This window comes from Sitophilus oryzae, unplaced genomic scaffold, assembly GCF_002938485.1.
Source record: "Sitophilus oryzae breed Bouriz unplaced genomic scaffold, Soryzae_2.0 scaffold_1396_pilon_pilon, whole genome shotgun sequence".
Classification (NCBI taxonomy): Eukaryota; Metazoa; Arthropoda; class Insecta; order Coleoptera; family Curculionidae; genus Sitophilus; species Sitophilus oryzae.
The window spans coordinates 99268-125343 of NW_022146055.1; the positions used below are offsets into that span (position 1 = coordinate 99268).

General features: G+C 33.5%; 1 protein-coding gene across 1 annotated transcript in view; it reads right to left on the reverse strand.

Annotated features, from left to right (window-relative positions):
* The window catches only part of LOC115875792 (prolow-density lipoprotein receptor-related protein 1), an 84001-nt gene extending 58165 nt beyond the window's left edge, over positions 1 to 25836 (reverse strand). Inside the window, exons 1-3 of the mRNA XM_030891293.1 lie at positions 25395 to 25836; positions 7189 to 7397; positions 2225 to 2465 (exon numbers count right to left, since the gene is read on the reverse strand). Of these exons, the coding sequence (XP_030747153.1) occupies positions 2225 to 2465; positions 7189 to 7397; positions 25395 to 25479 (535 nt within the window). The 5' untranslated portion in view covers positions 25480 to 25836. The remainder of the gene's footprint in view (positions 1 to 2224; positions 2466 to 7188; positions 7398 to 25394) is intronic.
* Positions 25837 to 26076: the final 240 nt, after the last annotated feature.

Here is a 26076-nt window from a genome sequence, read left to right on the forward strand (position 1 = left end):
AGGTAAAAGTGGTATAATACAATTTGATAGACAATTAAATTGTGCATCTAATTCTCCTAAAATATACAGGGCGTTCTATTTAAATTAAACAAGTTATTACCGTTTAAAGCTAGAAATAATCTATACTAATATATAAAATCCTTAAGTGACTGACATACTGATTAATCACGATCCTGCTCAAACCACTCAACGTAAGAAGCTCAATTTTGGCATACAGGTTGATTCTAGGGTGTAGAGGTTCGATAAGAAGGGATTTTTCGAAATTCCAGTTCCAAGAGGGTGAAACCACCCCCTCAAATATTACAATATTTTTTATTTAAAAAACGGTCAAGTTTCCGAAAAAACGCTTAAACACGTATATTTTTTAAGCGCTTATTTATGAAAGCGCTTGACGTAAAAAGCTGATTTTTGGAAAACAAATTGACTTTAGGGTGTAGAAGTTCGATAGGAAGGGATTTTTCGTAACTCGAATTCTAAGGGGGTGAAACTATCCCTCAAATATTAAAATATTTTTTATTCAAAAACCGGTGAGTTTTTCGGAAAAACTCTTAAACACGTATATTTTACTTTGTTGTTTAACATATTTTAAAATTTTTTATAAATTTATACAGGGTGTTTCATAAAATATGACCATTGAGTAATCACGATTCTGCTTAAACTGCTTGACGTTTAAAGCTGATTCTTGGTAAACGGATTTATTGTGGGGTGTAGAGGTTCGATAAGGAGGGGTTTCTCGAATCTCAAATTCCAAGAGGGTGAAAACGCCCCCCAAATTTTACAATATTTGTTATTTAAAAAACGGTTAGTCTTTCGGGTAAACGCTTGGACAAGCATAATTTATTGGGTTTTCTACATATATTGAAATTTTTAAAAAAATCATACAGGGTGTTCCAAAAAGTTGGGTAATTTCTTAACCACCATTCTGCTTAAACTGCTCGACGTAAAAAGCTTATTTTTGGCAAACGGATTTTTGGAAAGTCAAATTCCAACGAGATGAAACTACCCCTCAAATATTACCAAGTTATATAATAATATCGCCATATTGTTTTTTTCTCATGCTGACATAAATGTGAGAAAATTTTATCCAGTTTGTATGTTAATGGAAATTCTTGCTTTGCTTTATCATCACCATTGCAAATGATTAATTCGACGCGAACGAAGTCGCTGGTACACGCTAGTTTAAAATAAATTTTTAGAAACTCTGTATGAGGTAGTATTATTTTTATTATTGCAACACAATAACTGATCAATAAACAGACTTCAGTAAATTTTTAGTATTAAAAACTTTGATACCCTTTGAGAAATGAAGCCTTAAAATTTTTACTGCAATTTCACAAAATTGAAAATATTTCAAAAACTGTAAGGTTTAAGTGTAGTAAACCTTAATCAAATTTACCTTTATTTTAATCGTAGAAACTAAAAATGTAATATACAGGGTGTTCCATTTAAAAAAATACAACTTTGATATTTTTTCTTTATTTGGGACACTCTGTATCTTGTAAAAATATTTTTAAATTGTAGCTCTAATAGTCCTTCAACGAACCCAAAACTAACAATTTGTAAAAATCTAATTATTTAGCTACAATACTCTAGAATTACTAGACAACTGATAAAGATAATATTTGTTTTCGCATATGCTACTTTTTTTAATCTAATTTAAACATAGCGCAAAGGCTATCATGTGTTATTTTAAGTAATAGTCTAGTTTACATAATATTTTTCACAGAAACCGCATAAAAACTATTTAAACAGCACAAACAGATATCAACATGATTGACGTCTAGTATTACCATTTACCATGATGGAGCCCGTGGTTATTAAAAAAACACAATCACTTATAGAATATCTAATAATAAAACTATATTTCATAACATAGTCAAAAAAATTTTAAAAACTGTGTACTTCATGTGTTATTTTAAGTAATAGTCTAGTTTACATGTTATTTTTCAGAAAAACCATATAAAAACACATTTTCTTTAGAAAGTCATTTTTAATAGCACACAAAAATTGATCTTTAAACTTAAGTCTAATTAAACAGCACAAATAGATATCAACATGAGTATTACCATGATGGACACCGTTGTTATTAAAAAAAAACGCAATCACTTATAGAATCTCTAATAATAAAACTATATTTCATAACATAGTCAAAAACATTTTAAAAACTGTGTAATTAGTAGAGAAAATTAAAAAAAAATCACTATTCTTTGTATTGTTTGTTTACCTAATGGTGTGGGTTTACAACTGTAAGAACAGTGTGTTTTATCACAGGCGAAAGTTTCGTTCCTGCAATAGTCCCACTCATCACTATTTCCGGGACAGTCCCCCAATTTCCCATCGCAAAATAGGTCTAAGTGGGCGCAAGCTGGCCCATCTGGACAGGGAGCCTCATTCCATCTGCAATGGGTCGGCTGGCAGTGTTTCGGATCTTCGTCCGATTTGTCCACACCAAATTCCGAGGACGTCTACCAATTTAAAAAAAATATATTGTTACTAGAATAAAGAAATAGCTAGCCTAGGACTGAAGGCATTTTGTACAGGGTGTTCCACTAAGAACAGCTCTCGGCTGTATCTCGGAAAGTATTAGCCGTAAGGCCTCCGGAAAAAATATTTATAACTAAAGGGGCTATGAGAAATTGCTGGAAATTATTTTCAAGTTTGTAAAACGGCCGCTAGAGGGACAACTGCTATGGAAAATCAGAAAATAGAATTTTTACAGAATTTTGCCTAGATAATGGGTACTATAAATAGCTTCATAATCTTCAGTAAATTTTGGATTTTTTTTGTTACAACCAATTTCCCCTATCTGCTAAAATAAAGTGGTGGGGGAAGGTTACACCTGTCTTTATTTAAATGTTAATAACTCCGGACTGGATGATCAGAATCCAATAAACGAGTGCTCGTTTAAAAGAGCGTTTCGTACTCTATAGTATACCATAAAATAATAATAATAAGGTTTTGAACGTAAACGCTAGGGGGCGCTTTCTGACAATTCAACAAACATAGCGCGTTTTTTCAAAAAAATTAAATATGATAGTATATGTAATTTTAGCTAACAGTAAAGAGTAGTAAAAGCTTAAAAAGTTAGCGAAAACCGCATCTTGATATCTTCTTTCAAACCGAAGATATTAGCAAAATTATAATAAATACCAAAAAATAAGCCCTTAATTACATTATTTTTACAACACGGTATAAGTAGCCCTCTTGATTATGCCCATTCTAATAAAAAAATAAGATAGAAACAGTTAGTTTATTTTAAAATCGACGATAGACCAGAATACCATAATACCAGATAAAAGTTCCTTTTGAGGTAATAGTATAAACGTCAAATTGTTATTAGATCAACATTTTGATAGTCTCAGTAGCGTTTTTTATCTTTTGATTACTTTTTCAAAATGCCCAATGACTTCAACTACTTCAAATAATAAAGGCATTTTGAATGTCGGTTTTTTGGAGAACCAAAAAAAAGAAATATGAAAAGAATGGTCGAATTTCCAAACGGGCCAACAAATCGCATCGACGAAGCATATAAACGAACCGACCCAGCGGATAGTGAGTATGGAGCTTTACTGAGAGACGATCATCAGATTACCGGCGCTAGAGACTTCACTGAAAAAAAGGATCTCTCAGTCGAAATGAATATGACTTTGACCCAAAAGATTGGCGCTTTTCAATAGGGCCAAGAACGACGTTTCTTTACCCAAAGCATTAACGATCTTTTCATAAGCTTTAAAAAATTACTTTAGAGAATAGAAGAATCTATCTGTCCAAAGTATTTCACTCTTGACCCAAAATGAATATGCAAAGAAGTTCTTGCTACAAGAACAATATATAGTCTCTTTGATTTATGCAAAAATTCTTGATTGAAAAGGGACATTTCTTGATTAAAGAGACACTTTTCTTAAACAAATAGCGATACTATTGACTCAACTAAAATTTATTTTGATCTAAGAGAAGTCTATACATCATATACAGGCATATTACGAGGTAAGGTTTTCCTGGTCTGTAGTAAGTAAAGTGATATTATTTTCCTCGATAGTAGTTATTTCTGCTTCTTCACTCCTTGGTATTTTTTGGGGTGGTTCATCACTCTACAAATTACAAAGAAATGATACATCACGATTAATCAAAGTAAAGCAAATAAATTATATTAAAATTATAAGCTATTTGGTCACATTTTGAATTTTTTAATAGAACGACTTGAAATTTGTATAATTTATATAAATAAAATTTTTGTAATTATTTGTAGAAAAAAATCGATACCTATATTCTTATTCTATCTATAGTCACACATGCATTATCTAAACAGGTGCATTAGGTAAATGTCTCTTACCTTCAAATATAGCAAATAAATGCTCTAATTTCCATTTTTTCAGAAGCTCCTTTAAAGAATCCATATATCCTAAAATTTGCCCATAAAAAATGACAAATGCATGTTAATAACGATCACTAATTTGTTATACGATATGCGTTTAAAAAGCAAATTATGCAAAATTCCAAGTGGAAAATTCCAAGCAACAAAACCCGTGCGTACTATGATCTATGATGTACGACTGATCGGACTGCCGACTGATTGTATATATCGTCCTTCGTCATCGTCTTTGCGTGTTGTTGTTATTTTTCATCAAAAGAGTATTTAGCTATTGGAAAAATGACCATGTTTCTTGAATGAAGTACTTCCTAGCGTATTTTTCTTATTATCTTAAAACAAAGTAACTTGCACTTGGTTGAATGAAAGTAGATTCAAGAGAAATTTTCGAATTTTTCAAGAGAACCAGTTTTCTTGAGTTAAGAGAGTTTTTCTTCAGGCAAAATATTTTCTTTTACGCTAAAATAAATTCTCTTGCCACTAATTTTTTTTTCAAGAACGATGACGACTTTAGTTCAAGTCTATCTTTTTTATCAGTGTTGTAAATCTAACATATTTCACAGATATGATATTCACTAATTGCAATCTCGGAAATGTTTGGTAATCCCGGAGTTTATTCCGAAATTAGAAGGAAATTAAAAGCGGAACTGAAGAACCTGGAAGGCTCCACAGGACAGTGTCTCCTCAACGAACACCTCAGTAGATTGAAGCTGAGAAACAACGGCGAAAGGAGATTCTGTGGAGAAAATGGGGAAACACCAAAACACCTTGTCACTAAGTGAGCCGAGACGACAACCGTTCGTGCCATAAACTGTGGTACGGTTGATGTCGAAGACGCAGAGTTGGCCTCTGTGAAGCCGTCTCAGATACTGACTTTTGTCAAAGCCCTGAGACTGATGTATGATGAATTATAATTCGTTATAACTCAAGGAAAGAGAACACACAATAGATCTGTAAGGTCGCGGTGATTAACCCGCCTAAATTTTGCTACAGCATCAGCAGCGCCATCTTAAGTCTTCCCTCTTTTATGACCTCTTTTCAATACACGAAGATAGTTCTCCTTATCACTACCCTCCAAAATTATGGTATATTCATACCATTTCATACACGGAATATGCAACCAAAAATATGTTATGTCCTAAAAAATGCTTATGACTCAACGCAATGTTAGTTGCCTACCTCTTGGCGTAATCATTAATGGCTATTTTTTACTATTTCCGGTGTTTCAAAAAACATCTCTCGTGGCGAGATTCCTCTTGTAAAGATAAGGTTTACTTTTTATATCAACAGTTCGACTGTGCTTTGGTCGTAACTACAGGATTTTTTTTTGCTCAAGGTTAGTTTTTTAACATGTTTTTTTGATTCATTATAATTTTCTTCTAAGTGTTTTTAGCGTTTCAAAAATGAAATTTTGAGGGTAGAATTTGTATATTATAAGTGCTAAAAAAATCACTGGACAATTTTTCTAAAGAAAACCTGTGCACCATTGATGAGATAAACGTAATTTTATTAATCATAATAAATATTAATAAAATTAAAATAAAATGAATAAATAACTATTTACTAAATATAATTTATTATTAGATTTTATTAAGATTTATAATGGATCTATAACACTGATGTTCTTCCATATCAAATTCAATAAAAATAAAGGTGATTAAGATAACTACAAAAAAGACCCACTTTTTCAACATTTTAATATCTTGTAACTTCAAAACTGTGCATTTCACCACCTTTGTTTATAGGAACTTTTTTTCATATTTTCTGATAAAGAATAAATTAATACTTATCTTTGGTATTTATTTTGGCCAGTTAATGACATTAAATATTTAAGGTTGCTATTAGACTTGGATTAAGGCAAATTAATAAAATTGCGTTTATCTCATCAAGGAGACCGAAATCGATAAAATATCAAGAGACAACTTTTAATCCACATTACAGCGCTTTCAGATGGAGCGGAGCGTCCGCGAGTTCCCTGAGTTTAAATGAATAATTTCACATGGGTCGCGTATGCTCCGTCCGGATGATTTCGTCTGACGGCTATCTTGAAAAAACAAGTACAACAAGCAACGCTGTTACAATGCTTTCAGGTGGAGCGGAGCGTGCGCGACGGACCGTCCGCGACTTGGAGCAAGTACCATGAGTTTATATGAATAATTTCACATGGGTCGCGTATGCTCCGTCCGGATGAGTTCGTCGACGGATATCTTGAAAAAACATCCGCGCGGACGCCACGGTCCGCTCCATCTGAAAGCGCTGTTAAACGATCTACACAACTGTTCTAACAAGAAAATTAGAAAAATATTCCATATACATGTCGCTGATAAATCTGTGGACATTTTTTAGCATTAAAACATGTCGCACTTGTCGTAACTTTTACCTTCAAAATTTCTTTCAAATCTCTAAAAGCACTAGAAATAAAATTATAATAAATTGAAAATCAGATCTATCTAACCCCCTGTAACTATGTTGATGATAAAAAAGCAGGATCGGACCTATGTTGATATAAAAAATAATCTTAATTTATTATATGTTTTTTGGAATACCCGGTATATGTATAATAAATCAACAGAATTTTTTTAGGTTCCAAATTCTAAAGGAGCATTCTCACGACTCGTGTACTTGACAAACATTTGTAATTGATATACAGGGTATAAACGGTGCGTCGGGCATCTATACAGAATTTCTAAGTTATTTATTATAGGAATTACGCCGCACTCCCGCCAGACTCTGTAGGCCAATAAAAAATACTTGCCAAGTACACGAGTCGTGAGAACGCGCCATAAAAGAAATAAATAACTAGAATATTAGATACACACCCCGCAATCGGCTTCATCGTCACAGACCCACCCATTGGGCAGGCATTTGCCAGTCAGAGCACATCTGAACTGCTCTGGGCGACATGTAGTGCTCTCACAGTTGCTGGTCTCGTCGGATCCATCCTCACAATCCACGTGGGAATCACAGCGCCAATTCTGGGGTATACATTGACCGGACAGGCATTGAAATTTGTTTGGGCCACAAGAAACTGAAAAAGATTGATTATTTATCGATAGATTTCAACGTACATACTTTTAAAATTATTATTGCATCGACAGTCGACAGCGTTTTAAGAGAAAATACGGCGCGAAATCACTTTTTGATTTAAGCCGAAACACTAAAAGTGGTTAAAGCGACCACCTCAGCCCGGAGATTGACTTTAACGCTTGTTCGCTGCTCGCGACGAGCATTTCGTTCGGAACAGATACGCGAAAATCTCGTTTCGAATGTTCGGCTCGATGTGCTCCAGTATTTTTTCAGCTTTTAAAAAATGTCGGATCTAAAAATTGGGACTTTACGTTTATTCAAATTTTATATACAGGATGCTACAAATTCGGGGGACGAGCATTGGTTTCTCGGTAACCGTAATAGATACGAACGTGGTTATATTGGGGCAAAGTTGCGCTTTGGGATGTCCACCAAGATGCCATCAAAAAAGTTTTAAAAATTTCAAGGATCGCTGATTTTTTTGAAAAAAAAAACTTTTTATTTTTTTCTGTCGTTCCTTTTTAGAAAATCAAAAAACTAATTGAACATTCTCATAGCCACATTATTAGGGCTATCTGATAGTATTTTAGATTTTCAAATTAGCTAATAATTTGTGAGATATAGAAGCCAACCAAAGTTTTTTTAAATACGGACTTGCATTTTTTATTCGTTTTGAAAGAACTCGGTCTCCTGACTAGAATGATATGCCACCGAGTATGCCACACTTAATTTTTTTTTTGTTTCAGACATTTGAACACAATTTATTTAAACTATTTTTTAATTGTTTCTGAAACTTTGAAACGCGATTATTCGGCAACCTCTGGACAAAAAGTAACAATGTTCCTATACCACTGAAAAGAAGCTAGCTCTGAAAAGAGAATTAAACGCCTTTTAAAACGATGTGCCACTTGACCCCCATTGCCATTTAAGATTGTAAGGGTGATATATAAACATCCTAGGGACTTAAAAGAAAAAGGCTAAAATATCAATTTAAAGTGTCCCCCTTACAAATGAAATTGACGTGTCTTTCAGATTTTTCATATTTTTAACTGCAAGAAAGATATTAAAGGTGGGAAGTTTTAAAATTGACAATTGACACACTGTATAATAATTTGGAATGCAATCGGAAGTCTTTGAGTTCGTCAATTTTTAAACTAAAATTAAAGAAACGTTGTTATCTCAGCTGACATAGACATTCTTTATTCTTTTTCATCTCTCTTTATATTTTTATATTTTTGTCTTTACATTTGTTTGTTATTTAATTATAGTAACATAATATAACTCTTTTTCTCGTTCAAATTCTATGATTTCTAACTTACTATATTAGTTTTTATTACAATTTTCACACAGTTCCTTTTTTGCATCGTGTTATAATTTAGTTTATTATTTTTTATGTAAATTACGTTGCAACATAAACGTTATTATTATTATATAAATAATAAAAAAATTTATGAACGTAATGTCGTTTCCAAAATCAGTTATTATTATTATTATTAATTAAACATATTTGCCGCAACTTTTTGATCTCTGTCTGTATATATATATATATATATATATATATATATATATATATATATATATATATATATATATATATATATATATATATATATATATATATATATATATATGTATATTAGGAAAATTAGGTTTTCATTAAAAATATGATGAGCCTAATGATCCTGCAGCAGGATCTTAGCCTATAACTACAATTAAAGTGATTGTATCTACGTAATATAATCTAAGGTATCTACTAGAAATTTGATTGGAATACGTACGTTCACCGAACCAATACTGACTTGTAATGTAACAATTAGCTAAAAAGACGACAGCCGATTGGAGCACCGTTGTTGTTCGCGAGCCGCTCGGTTCGTCGATTTTTTTCCGGCATTGACTAGCGAATGCTCGTTTTGTAACACGTTACGTTACAAGACTCGGCTCAAGTCAATCTCCGCCTACATTGCGTAAAGCGTTAGGTTTAAGGACGAACATAGCTATGAATGAAATTAAGTTGCGACTTAAGACCCTATTTTCTAGGCTATAATATACTCATTTTCCTATTTAAATCTGATGTCATAAAGTTAAGTAACTACATATACAGGGTGGTCCGAACTGTATTCCGGAAGCTTCGGCAGCATATACTGCAGATAAAAATAAGTAAAAAAGTTCGTATAAATGTATGTCCTAAAATGCTTAATTTCTGAGATACAGAGTGTAGAAGTTTCATTTTTTATTTCGATTTTTTTCCAAATAATTTCTGAAATAACGTCAATATTTGCATGAAAATTGGTGTCTGGGAGTTTTTTGACATGAGAAATTTGATTTTAATGTCAATATGACTCCTATTTGTAGGGGGCGCCACCTACATGTGTTTTAACCGTTTTGAAGAGTAATAACTTTTCGTCCGTAGCTGTATAAAACTAAGGAATAAAAAAATATACATTTCCGTATTTTTTTACGTAAAAAATGTCTCTTGGTAAAAATTGCTACGATCATCTGACGGCAACTGTTTTCAAGATATTTAGAATGGAAATAGTCAATACATGTCATTATGACAGGTATTGATAATTTCGATTCCAAATATCTTGAGAATCATTACTCATAGCGATTTTTGTCAAGAGATATTTTTTACCTAATAAACGTCGTAAATGTATATTTTTTTACTCAGTAGTTTTATACAGGATGGACGCAAAAAGTTATTACTCTTCAAATCAGTTAAAAAATATGTAAGTGGCGCCCTCTAGGAGTAGGAGTCATATTGCCAATTACCATTGTCATATTACCAATTTTCATCCAAATATTGACGTTACTTCAGAAGTTATTTGGACTAAATCGAAATAAAATGAAAATGAAATTTCTACATCCTGTATCTCCGAAACTAAGCATTTTAGGACCTACATTTATACGAACTTTTTTGGTAATTTTTATCTGCGGAATATGCTGCCGAAGTTTCCGGAATACAGTTCGGACCACAAATATGTTGTAAAAATCTGTGTTTATCCGATTTTAGAATGTTTTTATATGATGATTTTGATAAATAATTTTTATTGTCATTATCGCGTTTAATTTACTGCTCTGGGTCATTGGGTATTATTTAAACAAATTCAAGTAAACATTAACCGATATTTGTAACAATTAAAAAAACATAAATGATGATAAATAAGTCTAGTGCAGCTGGTGCAATATTATCTTTTCTTTGGAACTACGTACGTCATTATTTTCATTTGCATGAATATACAGGACGAAAAATTATTTAACGTTTTATTCACTCAATAGCCTGTATTTAGTATTTAATAATTATATAGTTAAACGAACATACGTATAAATAAAATATTTAAGCATTTTAAAGACATTAACCACATACAGCATAACACTGTAACATCTGACACATTTTTAAGTTATTTAGTCTGCTGTTAAACATATTCAAGTCGTTATAAAATAAATTAATGGCTCATTTCACATGGTAACTGATAAACAAAATTTCAAACGTTCGTCATCATTTAGAAAACGATCAATTCATAAATGACAATAACAAAAATATATAGTCCAACAAGACTCAATTTTAGAGAAGTTTGAAATAATAATAAAAACGATAATTATTAAATATAACAATTTTCAGAAAGAAATAAGTTTGTATAATATGTATTCAAAACTGAATACAATACAAGATAATGCAATATATATTAAACTGCAAGCTGCAAAGTAATTGATGATTCATAGTTCACTCTCAATAATTTAAGTGCACCAACAAATGCATCTCATAAATTGGTTGCAATGGAATATAAAAAAAATAAATCAAATTAATACTTTTAACAAAGGTATGATAAGTAAAATAATTAACGAGAAATTGAAAATTATAATATGACATACAATATACAGGATGTCTAATAAATATCACCATAGTAAAAAAGACATATTTGGTGTTTTATATTAAAAAAACGGAAAATATTATTCAATAAATATCAATTTAGGGTAAAGTCGTAAAGTCTGTCTAACGAGAATATACATTAGTTAGTTGTTACATTAAATATACATAGAAAAACATAATATACACGGAATATATTATTACATACATTAGTTAATTTATTAGTTCACAGGTAAATGGTATTTTCTGTCATTTTTGGATTTCTGTCACTTCTGGATGATGTTTTACAGCGCAGCGGATATACAATAGTGTACCACGGCTGTACACTGTACCGTAGTTCTGCGTTCAGTCGACAGAGTGAGTGGTTACCGGATACAGTCTTACCAAAACTACTGATTAATCCGCAGATTTACGGATGTTGGGTACAATACGTTAATAATATGGATTTTGTATCATAAAACTATTTAATATAATATTATGGTACGTATATATCGGCGCGCTGCGCCACGAACGCGCAGCACGCGCGCATCGATTCGCCTGTATTGGTACGTGTTTCAGGTTGCGCGCGCTCTGCGCGCAAACAGTTTCCCGCGCCGCAAACCATCTCGGTTTTTCGACGCTCCGCTTTCTATGTTTGTTGTTCAATTGGGACGGCCGGTGAAATCACCGCGCGCATTTATCAGTGACTATGTTGTTTCTTTGTGTTTTCTTTGAATAAATTACCTTTTTTGTGTATTTCTTTGAATATTGTTTATTAATGGAGTGTTTAAAGAGTCATCACTAAAATTGCGTACTTCTTCTCGGACGATAGAGACATGATTAACGACTAAACGAATGTTCGCGCGATTTCTATGGATTGCAGGATGTTCGTTAAAACAATAAAAAATATGCGGCGGTGCCCGGCGCGCGCGCTGCGTCTTCGCGGCACAGCGCGCCAATATGTACGTACAATATTGATACGTGTAACCAAGTTGGGCGCGCTTCGCGCGCAAACAGCTTGCCGCGAGCCATCGCTCCAATCGGTTTTTCGACGCTCCGCTTTCTATGTTCGTTGTTCAATTGGGACGGCCGGAGAAGACACCGCGCGCATTTATCAGTCACTATGTGTGTTTTCTTTGAATAAATTACCTTTTTTTGTGTTTTTCTTTGAATATTGTTTATTAATGGAGTGTTTAAAGAGTCGCACTACTCATCACTCAAATTGTGTAGTTCTTCTCGAACGATAGAGACATGATTAACGACTAAACGAACATTCGCAGGATTTCTATGGATCGCGGGATGTTCGTTAAAACAATAAAAATAACGCGCGGCCAACGCCCGGCGCGCGCGCTGCGCGTTCGCGGCGCAGCGCACCAATGTATACGTACCATATTGGTACGTGTATTCAAGATGCGCGCGCTCTGCGCGCAAACAGCTTGCCGCGAACCATCGCCCCAATTGGTTTTTCGACGCTCCGCTTTCTATGTTCGTTGTTCAATTGGGACGGCCGGAGAAGACACCGCGCGCATTTATCAGTCACTATGTGTGTTTTCTTTGAATAAATTACCTTTTTTGTGTTTTTCTTTGAATATTGTTTATTAATGGAGTGTTTAAAGAGTCGCACTACTCATCACTCAAATTGTGTAGTTCTTCTCGAACGATAGAGACATGATTAACGACTAAACGAACATTCGCGGGATTTCTATGGATCGCGGGATGTTCGTTAAAACAATAAAAGTAACGCGCGGCCAACGCTCGGGGCGCGCGCTGCGCGTTCGCGGCGCAGTGCACCAATGTATATATACCGTTAAGTTGCGTATCTTCCCAATTCTTTCAATCAACGGTAATATCCTAAAATGCTTCGTTTGACACTCTGTATCACCAAAGTTCATTTAAAAAAAAATGTAGAATCAACAGCTATCACATTTTGGAACTTTGTTTGAAATTTTGTCATATTTTGTGATAATAAAAAAACCGGGCAAACCATTCCTTGGTCCAAAAATTTTCAGATTTTTACAAACTTATTCATATTTTTACTAATAATAGCTTATTTGTCAAGTTTTTTTTTGTGCGGGTGCCAGATATATCACAAGCATTGTCATACACAATTTTATAAGTCATGATTCACAGACCCTAGACAATTCTAAAAAAGCGGAAAAGGCCACTAACGAATAGTTGTTTTTTATTAAAATGTGCTTAAACAAATACTTCAAATTTTCTCAGTAGCTTAAACTCTAAAAACCACTGTTAAAAAAAATCTTGACAAATAAGCTATTATTAGTGAAAATATGAATAGGTTTGTAAAAATCTGAAAATTTTTGGACTAAGGAATGTTGGCCCGGTTTTTTTATTATCACAAAATATGACAAAATTTCAACCAAACCAAACCAAAGTATGATAGCTGTTGATTCTACCATAAAAAATATTAATTTTTAGCAGACTTATTAAACAATTTGTCCTATCAATCAAATGATACGTTTATGCAATCTATCTCCGGAACGTTAAGACTTGAGAGAAAATTCAGGGACCTTCAAGCGGAATATCTCGAAAACTACAAATTCTACATAAAAAATGATAAGGACCATTTTTATAGATAACTAGTTGAAGCCTGGCGCATCCGCAACGACATCAAGAAAAAAAATACTTTTTATTTTTTGTTTAATTAAATGAAAAACAAAAAATCCGGCGACGACAGTTTTTAGAAGAACCAATTAGCTATCTTTTAGTAAAAAAAGCAACTTTCTAGAGCAAGTCGTTACTTCAGTAGAGACGACACAGATAAACATTAGCATTTTATATATGTAGATTACGTAAGTTTCACTTTTTTATTGCAAAGAAATTAATTGCATATTTTAGCAGATATCTGCGAAAAACTGATTTTTCGGCCAATTGGGGTCATTTTTCGGCCAAAGCTTAACGGTGTATAATTTTTTCTTCTTTCTTGATTGGTTTTACGGTCTAGCTTCCAGGACTATACGGCCAAATACAGTTTTTTCTCCTAACAACTCCCCAAAAGGTACACAATTCTTGGGACTTGGGACTTTTCGCGTCCTTATTTACTGGACTAGCAACTATAGGTATAACTGCTAATGGCAATATGCATTGTTTTATATTTTCGACCCACTATATTAAAACAGGTTTCCAAGAAACAACCTCGAATTTTTATCGTCCACTTCTTTTCAACAGAATTTTATTTATAAACTTTTGCTCTACGGCCACATTTACGTTACTACGGTCCGTTACTATTTTAAAAAAAAGTAATTAAATCAACCCACAACCTCATTCTATACCCAAGTAAAACGATATTTTTTTCAAGACCGATATCGAGTAACGTGAAATTTAATCAATTCAGTAAATGGGGTAAAGAAAAATCATTGTAAGTCGATATTTTATTTTTTTAGACGCTTGAAGACTAAAACTAGTTTATACTATATACGATATAGATTTTTAGCTGTAAGTAACGTAATTTATTTTCGCTAATTAACAAAACAAAAAACGCTTAAAAACTATCGAACTTAGTTATAACTATTTATCTAAGGAATTTATTTAGCCCCGAAATAATATGCAGTAGACTGGCGGGAAATAGATGGGGCTGTGCCTCTAACATTTTTCGCTGGATATATACCATGATAGTAAGAACCATGATTACCTATAGAGCAGTTGCTTGTTGCTTGGTACACAAAACTAGAGCAACGTACATCAAGGCAAAACCTGCGCAAAGTACAGACTGGCTGACTGGCATGCACCTGCATCACAGGTGCCATGAGAACATGCCCAACAGCAGCAATGGAGGTCATCCTAAACCTAACTTCACTGCACATTGTCGTCGGTAGTTATGCCAATGCGACAATGATTAGAATAGTCATTGACGGACACAGTACTGGGAGAATTTTCAGGTCAGCGGCTTGGAACACCCTCAAAAGAAAATTCCACTTCTCCCAGTGGATGATATACCAAGAATCTGCAACTTTGAGAAGGATTAGAAGGGAGAAATGTTTGCTCAGCATGTAAAAGACTATACCATAGCGTGGTATACTGATGCTTCCAAAACCAAAGCAGGGACAGGAGTAGGAGTATTTAGGCCGAAAACTAAATACTCCGAATCAACCTACCCCATCAGCCTTGGCAGAAATCTACGCTATCGAAGGATGCGTACCATTTATCTTAGATAGGAACTATCGAAAACAGAAAATAGCCATGTTATCCGATAGTCAAGCAGCACTAAACGCGATCAACTCGAAGTTGGTCAAAGAATGCCTAGAGAAGCTGAACAAGTTAGGTAAAGAAAATAAAGTCCTCTTACTCTGGGTGCCCGCTCGCCAAGGTAGTTTCCAAACCTCTTCATCTTCTACTACTGCAAGCAAAAGAAAATCTTCGTCGGATAAGGAGTGCATTTTGTATCAATTCTTCCTTCCGAAAAAAAAATGTTTCATTAACGCACTTGATGTGTATAAATAAGCGTGGGAAATTCGACAATTATCGAAGCCTTAAGCTGCGTTCACACCGCGCAAAACATTTTTTTTAACATGTACTTTTAAAATGTATTTTTTTAACGCGCACAAAAGTATATGTTAAAAAAAATGATTTGCGCGGAGCGGCGCAGCCGGGGTGAACGCACCTTTACCGCTATACTGCTTTGGTTTATTCCTAATAAATTAGAGAATCACCTTGCGTTGTATTCGAGTATATTCTCTATGTTTATAAATTATTTTCTTTTCTCTTTGTACAGTTCAAACAAACAAACAAAAACAAACAAACAACTATAGAATATACATGGACAATTATAGAACAGCACGCAGTAAATAGATATAATTTTAGAGTTATAAAATATTAAATACTTGACCTTTGACCAGTGTGTGAGATCAAAATTTTAAAATTCAAAATTGTTCATAATTAAACATCAACAAAAAAGTCGTTTACCGCATATAGGGCAGGTAGGTAGGTAGGTTCTCTTAAGGAAGATCCACATTTAGTAACATGTTATATAACATTGCTATTTAACAAGCTACATATCACCAAAATATCACATGCTAAAAAACCGGGAGCCGTCCACATTATAGTTTTCGTAATTATGAATCGTTTTGGCGAGAAAGAGGTTCTGCTCGCGGCAGCGGCGTGCGTAATTATTTTTGAAGAAAGAGAAAGAAAGTCGAGAAAAAAGCGGTTTTGAGTCCGCCATAGCCTACAAGATAGATCTATAAATATATAGTTGAACTCAATCGGCTTACCTTTTCAATACCTGCCTCGGCTGTTTCTCGTGGTGTGTTTCTGTCTTTTAAAAACATTAATAACTTAAAAGCAAACCATTTTGAATTATCCACTATACCAGTACCTGATTTGCATTTCTTTTGTTTCCTCTGGAACTGCCCTATTAGATAACGCATTTTTTTCTCAACTTTTTCTCTTTCCAAATACATACTTTTTGCAATTTTTAACCATGCATCATGCTTTTTTTTATTTCACTTTAAATGAGGGACTACGGATATCCTATAACACTGTATGATCTCTACACAACTTATTTAGTTGACAAAAGTCTGCTCTTGGCTCTACTCCATGAACATTATAAGAACATAGAGAAAGTAATAAAAAGTTTTACTTTACTATAAGTTCAAGCTTTTTACTATCTTTCTCTATGTATAACAACCATACAATCAAAAAAAAAAATGCCGTCAGCGATTGCTATGAAATGAAGATCGCTGTCATTTTATATAAAAAATTATATTGGGAATGTCATCGATCGTCATGTCCAAGCCAACTGGACGGGAGGCCGACTGGACGCAGGTTTTTTTTGATCATACGGTATTATTGACCAGTAAATAAACAAACCCAATATCAGCTCACCATACTAAGATTCTGTCGCGCACGTCCCTGAAAATATGGGCGGCTAAACTATAAATTTAGCATGTCTGGACGCATTGTCTCATGTTAAGGAGGGTCCACATTTAATAACATGTTATATTGACACTACTATTTAACAAACTACATATAACATGTTAAAAACCGGGAGCCGTCCACATTATAGTTTTCGTAATCATGAATTGTTTTGACGAGAAAGAGGTTCTGCTCGCAGCAGCGGCGTGCGTAATTATTTTTGAAGAAAGAGAAAAAAAGTCGAGAAAAAAGCGGTTTTGAGTCCGCAAGATCTAGATATAGTTGAACTCAATTAAGTTACCTTTTCAATACCTTCCTCGGCTGTTCTCGTGGTGTTTCTGTCTTTTAAAAACATCTTTTGATCTTTACCGACTACAAATGGATAACATCTAGCAAGTTATATAGCAGCGAAATTTGCTAAATATGACTAAAAACATGTAACATGTTATATAACTTTGCTATATAGCAGTGTTATATAGCAAATGTGGACCGTCCTTTACAATAGCAGTGTTGAGCAACATCTTTTGATCTTTACCCACTACAAATGGATAACATCTGGCAAGTTATATAGCAGCGAAATTTGACTAAAAAATATGTAACATGTTATATAACTTTGCTATATAGCAGTGTTATATAGTAAGTGTGGACCGTCCTTTATGTAGTAAGTTACCTGTTTAACGTTTTTAGTTAGATTTTAGGTCAACCTTTATAAAAGATTTCTTTTTCGTCACTTTTTAATAACTTAAATTTAAAATCCCGATACTCCTTGCCATCAGACGTCATATTCCTTTCAAAGTTAAAAATGTTGATGAACCAGGAAAATTGAAGTCTGTCCAACGAATCAGAAAAGATTTGGACAGACGACATAGAAAAAATAACAGAAAATCGAGCAGAAAATACAATTTGCCTGTGAATCACTGTGAATTAAAATGATAGACACGACATTCAGTATCAAGAAAGGGTTTCCATACGTCCGGATTTACCCGGACATGTCCGAATTTTTAAAGTGTCCCGGGCGGTCCGGCACGGATTTAGAAAAGCGTCCGGAAACCTGACCGCAAAAACAATTTAAGTTAATAAAATATTTTACAGTTACAATTGAATTAATTTCTCAGGTATTTTGTTGAATATTCTAGTCTCTACGATGCTACAGCTCTACTTAACCGACGCATGTTCGAAAGTACGAACCATTAATTTATAACCCTATGGAACCATTTCTATACTTTGGCGCTCAAATTTTTCGCTTTTGGTTGTTATTACGGTGGTTACGTTTTGATGCACTCCTGGAAAAGGAATTCCGGGGTTATTATTTGCGTCCTATAAACGTTCATAAATTTATAGTTCCTTTTTTAAGACGTCCGGGTTTTGTCCGGATTTCAGGGTTCATTTGTAGTTAATTTGAGTTCATTGTATGTATTGTGTCCGGATTTCTGAGTTCACTCGTCCGATATTTCCAAAAGCGTTTATGGAAACCCTGACTATCAGAGATATTCTCGTTGAATAGACTATAGGCTTGGTGCATTCTCCGCCGGTGCTGCCGCCGCCCGAGAATATCGTAAATAACGAACACATACAAATATACGGGGTTAAATGGCGAGTAAAGGAAAAAATTACCTAGTATATAATTAATCTAAAAGTGTTAGCAAGTATAATTTGTGGAAATTCGAAACAAAAACAATAAAAAGGTAAATATTTTGATATCTTCAGAAGGTCTAACTTGCATTATAATTTATTATTCCAGTTAAAAAATTTTTTTAGATGAGTTCAACTACGGTAGCGAGAATAGTTTTATCACGGGTTTTGCTAGTGGGGCATAATTGGGGCTATTACGACATTTTTTAAAGGTACATAATTATAATTTTAGAAGATGTTCATAAAACTTTTAATCACTAGTTGATTAAAAAAGTATACCATTAATATTTAAATTATATTTCATCCTCTCATAGTATACGTCTATTTAATTTTTTGATTATGTAACGTGCATTTTGTTAGTTTAGCATTTTTGCCATTGACTATTGATGAAATCGGTGTAAAAATGATGAAGCTATAAAATGTTGTTTCTGGAGAGCTGAATATCCGGGAAAGTGGAGTTATTGAATGCTATTGCACCCCACAACGCGCTAATTACGCTCTCCTTTACGCGTTAACATTTTTTGGTCAATTTTATTAACATTTGAAATTGTCACAACATAACAAGACGCCTAGTTCGAATTCTTTTTCACTTATTTTTTACTAACCGAACCAGCGTTACATCACACAAACCTCGTACCTGAGTGTTTTATAGTCTCAATCTCAATAACTGCACTAGCCAAAAACTAAAATACTTAAATATTACGACAAAACCGGGATTTCAATATTATTTTAATGCGATCGACATGACGGCGGCGTGAACTATTTGTTGATAATTTCTGATTTCTGCCGTAGAGTGCGCTGCGGTCGGAATTTGTTGAAATCAACTGAAATGCACCAAGCCTATACCTAGTCTAGTATTCAAAAATTTACAAGTAAATAAATTACGAGATAAATTACTACCAGACTACTTAGTACTAAGTATAGTTAGATACTAAACTAGGTTATTATACCTATACCGAGTCGGTAGTATAGTTAGTTTAGTATCTAAATACCGAGTTCTATACCTACCCCATTTTAAATTAGTCTGTACGACTAGAGTATACATGACAGAGGCAGCTGTGTCTGTCACTTTAATACACACGTAAATTGAATTTTCTGTCATTTTTTGAATGCTGTCTGTCGAAATATTTATTGACTCGGTGGACAGACTTTAGATAAATAATATAAAGCGTTTTCAATTATTGCTCCATCAATCTGATAGGTACAAAGCAAAAGAAAAAGTGTACGATTTTAACCTTTCAAAAATTGTTAAATAATAATACCAAAAACAGTAATACAAAATCAGTCATTCCTTTACGACTGCACGTTACACGGTAAAGAGACCGATTCGATAAATCAACCGGACCGTATCGTGTGAATTACCTGTTATATACCATTATGCACGAAACAAGGAGCGACTTGTAGTAACTTAAGCAGTGCACAGTGGTTCCCCGTAATTAGCTGCGCGGTCATAACTGTTATATATCTAGATATAGCTTGACTGCACCTTTTTTAATAGAAATTGATAACAAATGCTAAATAAATGTATATAAAAAACTTAATGTAATATGTATTAAAAAAATTGGGCCCAGTGTGATTTGCATTTTATGTTCTAACTATTCGGAAAGTCATACAGATTATGTTTGCACATGTATATAGGTATTAGGTATAGGTATATGTACAGGGTGGGTCAAATTCGACGCTTTTAAATTGAAACACCCTTTTCTATAGGAGATAGACAAAAACTAATATCGGTGTCTGGAGCTCAATTTTTGTCAAAAACATGATTGTGAAAACCGCATATCGATATCTGTTACCGTTTCGGAGTTACGGGGTGTTTTTCAAAAATATGCATTTTTAACAAATCGCTGTAACTTTTTTGCTATGGGAAATTTTGTATTTTTATGAAAACATTTCCAAAGCACCTTTTTACGTAGAATTTAATGGTTTAAGTATAATTTTTCTAAAATTAATAAGTTAAGAATTATCAACAGAAAATTTGATTTTTATATGGGACACCCTGTATATTTTTAATTTATTGAAAAGAATTTAAAATTACCTTTCCAAAAATATAACACACTTGATATTTTGCTCGATTCCTCTTCGAGATATAGAGTATATAAAAATTCGCCCGCTTTAAATAAGTAGGCTTTGAACGGCACCGGCTGTAATGCAAAAAAATTCTAGCTGTAAGAATCAATTAAAACGAAAATAATATTTGCTGTGAGAGATGCAGAATTTTATAACAATTTAAAATATATTTAACCAATATCAACACATTTAAACTATATCTAATAACAATAAAAATAAATAGCAAACCAAGACATGAGATTTTGCTACAAGTGTTAGACATATCGACCGTCTTCTGTTATGGACAGACGGGGCAGTTTTTGAACATTTTTCGCGGAATTCATTAACTCAGTGGGGGTGAAAGATACCCTTTCATAACTGCTAAGTATTTCTAATTCTTGTCTAAATTATACGGAAGAATAAGGAACCTTTATTCTTCCTCAAATATATCCATAGGATTAGGTCCATGAGCACTAAGTCAGGCGGCCTCGACGGCCAACGGCTGGGATCTTGGTTAGCTATTCAATTATTCTTGAAATTGGCTGCAAAAATTTGCTGATAACTTCAGCGTTCAGAGGCGGTGCGTCGTCTTGCTGGAAAAATATGTTTTCCAGTTCCATTAAGGGTATATAATCAATAAGGGGTCCAAAGCCTACTAGTTAAAAGTGGCGAACTTATAAAAATTCTGTATTTCGAAGGGGATTATAACAAACTATCAAGTGTGCTATATTTTTGGAAAGGTAATTTTAAACTCTTTTCAGTTAATTAAAAATATAGAGGGTGTCCCAAATAAAAAAATCAATTTTTCTGTTGATAACTCTTAAAATATTAGTTTTAAAAAAATTATACTTAAACCATTAAATTCTACGTAAAAAGGTGCTTTGGAAATGTTTTCATAGAAATACAAAATTTTCCATAGTAAAAAAGTTACAGCGATTTGTTAAAAATGCACAAAAAACACCCCGTAACTCCGAAACGGTAACAGATATTGATGTGCAGTTTTCACCATCATATTTTTAATGAAAATTGAGCTCCAGATATTAGTTTTCGTCTATCTCCTATAGAAAAGGGTGTTTCCATTTAAAAGCGTCGAATTTGACCCACTCTGTACATACATGTTTTTTTATATTGAAGAAGTCAAATTTATTTTAAATATTGAAAAAATAAAAGAGACAGTTCTCTAATTTTATTAATACAATTTTATTATCAATTGATATACAGTGTGCCCACGAAATAAGTTGACACGAAGAGGAAAAAATAAGTTACTTTTTAAGACAAAAAAGTCAATTTTTAACCACCCAGTATAAGATCCGGCGGCAATTCGCGGCAGCCAGTGGCAATGAGGAAAATGCATGTTTTTAAATAATGGTTTTAAAAAATAGTTCATATAATTACAAATTGAACAAAAAAAATCGTTGATATCGGTTAAGAAATGCCTCTAATATAAAATAATTAAATATTGTTAATTTAAATGGCCGGGCAAACGCTCTTTACCGCGCCTTGCTGCTGTGACGTCACCCGCCGTTCTTCTGGTTGAGTAGAGCCAGACGCGTGTTTATTTTACACAGTTTGCTTTTAAACGCTGTTGAACCCGAGTCAAAATTTTAGTTATTTCTGTTAATTAATACATAATTAGTAATTAGTGATATTTATAAATAGTAATGGATGAGCGAAAACAGAAAAAAAATGGTGCAAGGCCATGAGAAGAGATGAAAAGAAAAACGTGAAATTATCTTCTATTTCTACGATTTATTGTTGTAAAGATCATTTTGATGTAAGTTATTATGTATATTGTCTTACATAGGTATATGAAATTTGAATGTACAGGGATATTCATTATATTTTGACACCCACCTACAGCCTTAACTGCAAGTTTTAGAAGAAAACATTAAATACAAAAGTTGCATGGTTTTTCAATTTCATTTAAAAATAATTCTAGTTATACAGGGTGTCTGAAAAACAGTTGTTCCAAAAAATTGTAGGTATTTTTCGTGTATAATTTCCTATATCTACCTATCTTCAACTGTTTACGAAATATTGACAGTTGAAAAGCGGCCATTTTAACACTTTGACAAGCTCTAAAATCTGAACCAAATGACATCGGGGAAAATGGTTTGCATATTACTATCCTAGTTTTTCATAAGCTACCGAATGATACTAACTTCGAATTTAAGCGGGGCTTACAAAAGTTAAAGTTAGTGTTATTAGATAGCTTATGAAAAACTAGAGTAGAAATGTGCAAACCTTTATCCTCGATCTCTCTTGACTTAGATTATAGAGCTAGTCTAAGTGTCAAAGGAAAGTGGCCGCTTTTCAACTGTCAATATTTCGGAAACATTTGAAGACAGGTATAGGATATTATACATGAAATATATCTAGAATCTAGAATATCTAGAAATTTCCGAAGAATCCAAAAATATATTGGGTGTTTCACTTAAAAAAGGGGGGACACCTTATATAATATTTTCATTACTGATAAAAAAATTCAATTTATTTCCTATAATTTCGTAAAAAAAACAATCTTTTATTTTTCCACGTACTAAACAAATATTTTGTCTCTTTTCAACCCTCAAGTTATCTGATTGTGCTTTTACAAAACCGGAATCTACCATTATTTAAAAAATTCTCAGAACACAAAACACACCCAAATAATAACTGTACAATAGAAGCATAATAAGCTCCTTCAATCAACGCTAAAAGCAACAAAATTGTCTTAGTACGCCACCTAAATACGTACATAAACGGAACACGTCTGCTTGCTGCTGGCCATCGCGCGTCGACGAGAACGGCTGGTGACGTCAGACCAATAGAATATCGTTTCAATTCGCGAGGCGTCGTTTGCGTTATCCATAGTATTTTAATGGCCCGTTTTATAAAATTGTGGTACTGCTTTCAAGAAAAAAGTTTTTTTTGCATTTACACATATTTATTCTAATAAATTGAACAGTTTCTGGCGAAAAATAAAATGTATGCATCTTCCCCATTAATTTATATGTAATATACTTTAAGCAACAAGTATTTTCATGCCGTTTAAAGTCCCGTTCTCAGAACTACGTCGCCGTCGTGTCGACAGCAACACTGATTGACATTTCAAACAACCAATAGGAGCTGTACTAAATTTAAAATTGACAGCTGTTTGAATTTTGTACAAATCTCATTGGTTCTTTTGTCGTGTCGCTGGCGACAGTGGCAGTTCTGAGAACGGGACTTAAGCCCCTGGCAGTGGCAGTTCTGAGAACGGGACTTAAGCCCCGTTCTCAGAACTGCGACTGTCGCCAGCGACACGACAAAAGAACCAATGAGATTTGTACAAAATTCAAACAGCTGTCAATTTTAAATTTAGTACAGCTCCTATTGGTTGTTTGAAATGTCAATCAGTGTCGCTGTCGAAACGACGTAGTTCTGAGAACGAGGCTTTAGGATTTGAAAGGGAAAGTAGTTAAAAGCACAGTTAAAAGTCTTAAATAATGACAAGCAAAAATGTAAAAATACTATTTTTGTTACCTTCAAATAAATTGCCATAAACTAATATTACTTAGGTTTAATTAAGTGCAAAAAAGAAAAAAACAGTTCTTTTTACCTTCTTTTCGAACGTTCATTACAGAAAAGGCAAAAGCTTTTATCAATTTTAATAAAATAAGTAATTAATTGGCGTAATCTGAAAACTGTTTATGTCAGCTTGATGCCATGCCAGTAGCCAAAGCCAGTAGTAAAAATGTGATATTTCTAATAACAAACACTAGGCTTACTTGATTTTGTATTTATTATGTATCGTTTACTGGGGAATATAAGAAAAGTATTAGCAACAGTTTCATGCAAACATTTTGAAATTAATATTTCTAAGTAATGACCTATCTGGGAACCACTGTGCAGTGTGAAGAAAATATTATTTTTTTGTAATGCGGCCGCCAAGTTACTCGAAGAAAAATAATGAAGGCCAAACCACGCCAAACTATAGGCCCCAAACATTTCATGTAATTAAATAAAAAAAATGTAAAAAACTAACCAGAACCAGCAGCAGTAATTTTTGAATTTCTGTTGTGATTTTTGTCTATATTGTGTTTTTGTAATAAAATTATATATCAAAGTTGTGTTATTTTTTCCAAAATATTGTCGAAAAAAAAACGGCGTCAGCGATGGCTATGAAATGAATTTTACGTGAAAAATTATATGGCGAATGTCCGTGATGTCATCGATGTTCATTTCCAAGCTAACTGAACGTCGCTTTTTTTCGATCATACACACCTAATATAAATAATAAATATCCAACTTAAGATTGATTAATTTTTAATTAGCAAATTAACATTTAATTAAATGAAGAAGTTTTATAGGTAGTCTCTATTTTTAAGTCCAACATTAGAAATATAGTTAGGACTTGATTAAAATTAAAATATCAATATTAACAAAAAAATAAAATTAAGCAATTTCAATGCAAACGCATTTCAGAAAAAAAGGCAATGTTGTTTATGCGTTTGTCATTTATTATATTTGAAATTAAAAAAAAAAGGTAGGTAGGTATAGTTACAGGTACCGATAGAACTCAGGTAAAATTGTACGATCTTTTATTCATTGTCTGAAGCTTGAAGAGAAGTGCTTTCATACCTGTTGATGGTAACTGGTCATATACGGAGTCCGCTCTGCAGAGTTCCAAGCACACAAGCAGTAAAAGAACGATTTTCTGCATCATTTTCACCCCGCACTTCAAGAGCACACTTCTCACTTCTTCATTTTCTGTAGGGGACTATAACGATTTTCAATTCATTATAAACGATAAACGAGTATGGAAACATAAACGGCAATTAAGTCAGGGACTCACAAAACAGGGAGCAAAGAGCCTTTGTACTCGAGCAAGCGCGTCGAAATTGCACGGTTACGACGGGTGAAAAACAAAAATATCAACAAAGCTCTACGCCACAACGCAATCGAAGGTTGTCCAGCAAGATCAATTTGTGGCGATGGCTAGTGAGTTCTTCGATCGGCAAAAAACCTACAAGCTACAAGAGCTTATGAAGAGCTTTTCTGTTTTGCCTGGTTTTGCGTTCTCTCTCTCACTTCCAAGCGCGCAATCCAGTGTTGCCAACTTTAAAAATCAAAAGTCGGTAGGGTGGATTTGTGCTTGAAAAATCGGTATATGTTTATACCGTGTGATCAAAAAAAAACTATGACTAAAAAATACAATTCAATTCGAATTTAGAAGGAATTTAGTCATTGTGCACTATGATCGATAAGGGCGTCAGCGATGACTATGAAATGAGGCGTCAAGTTGCAAAACCCGTCTTATCCC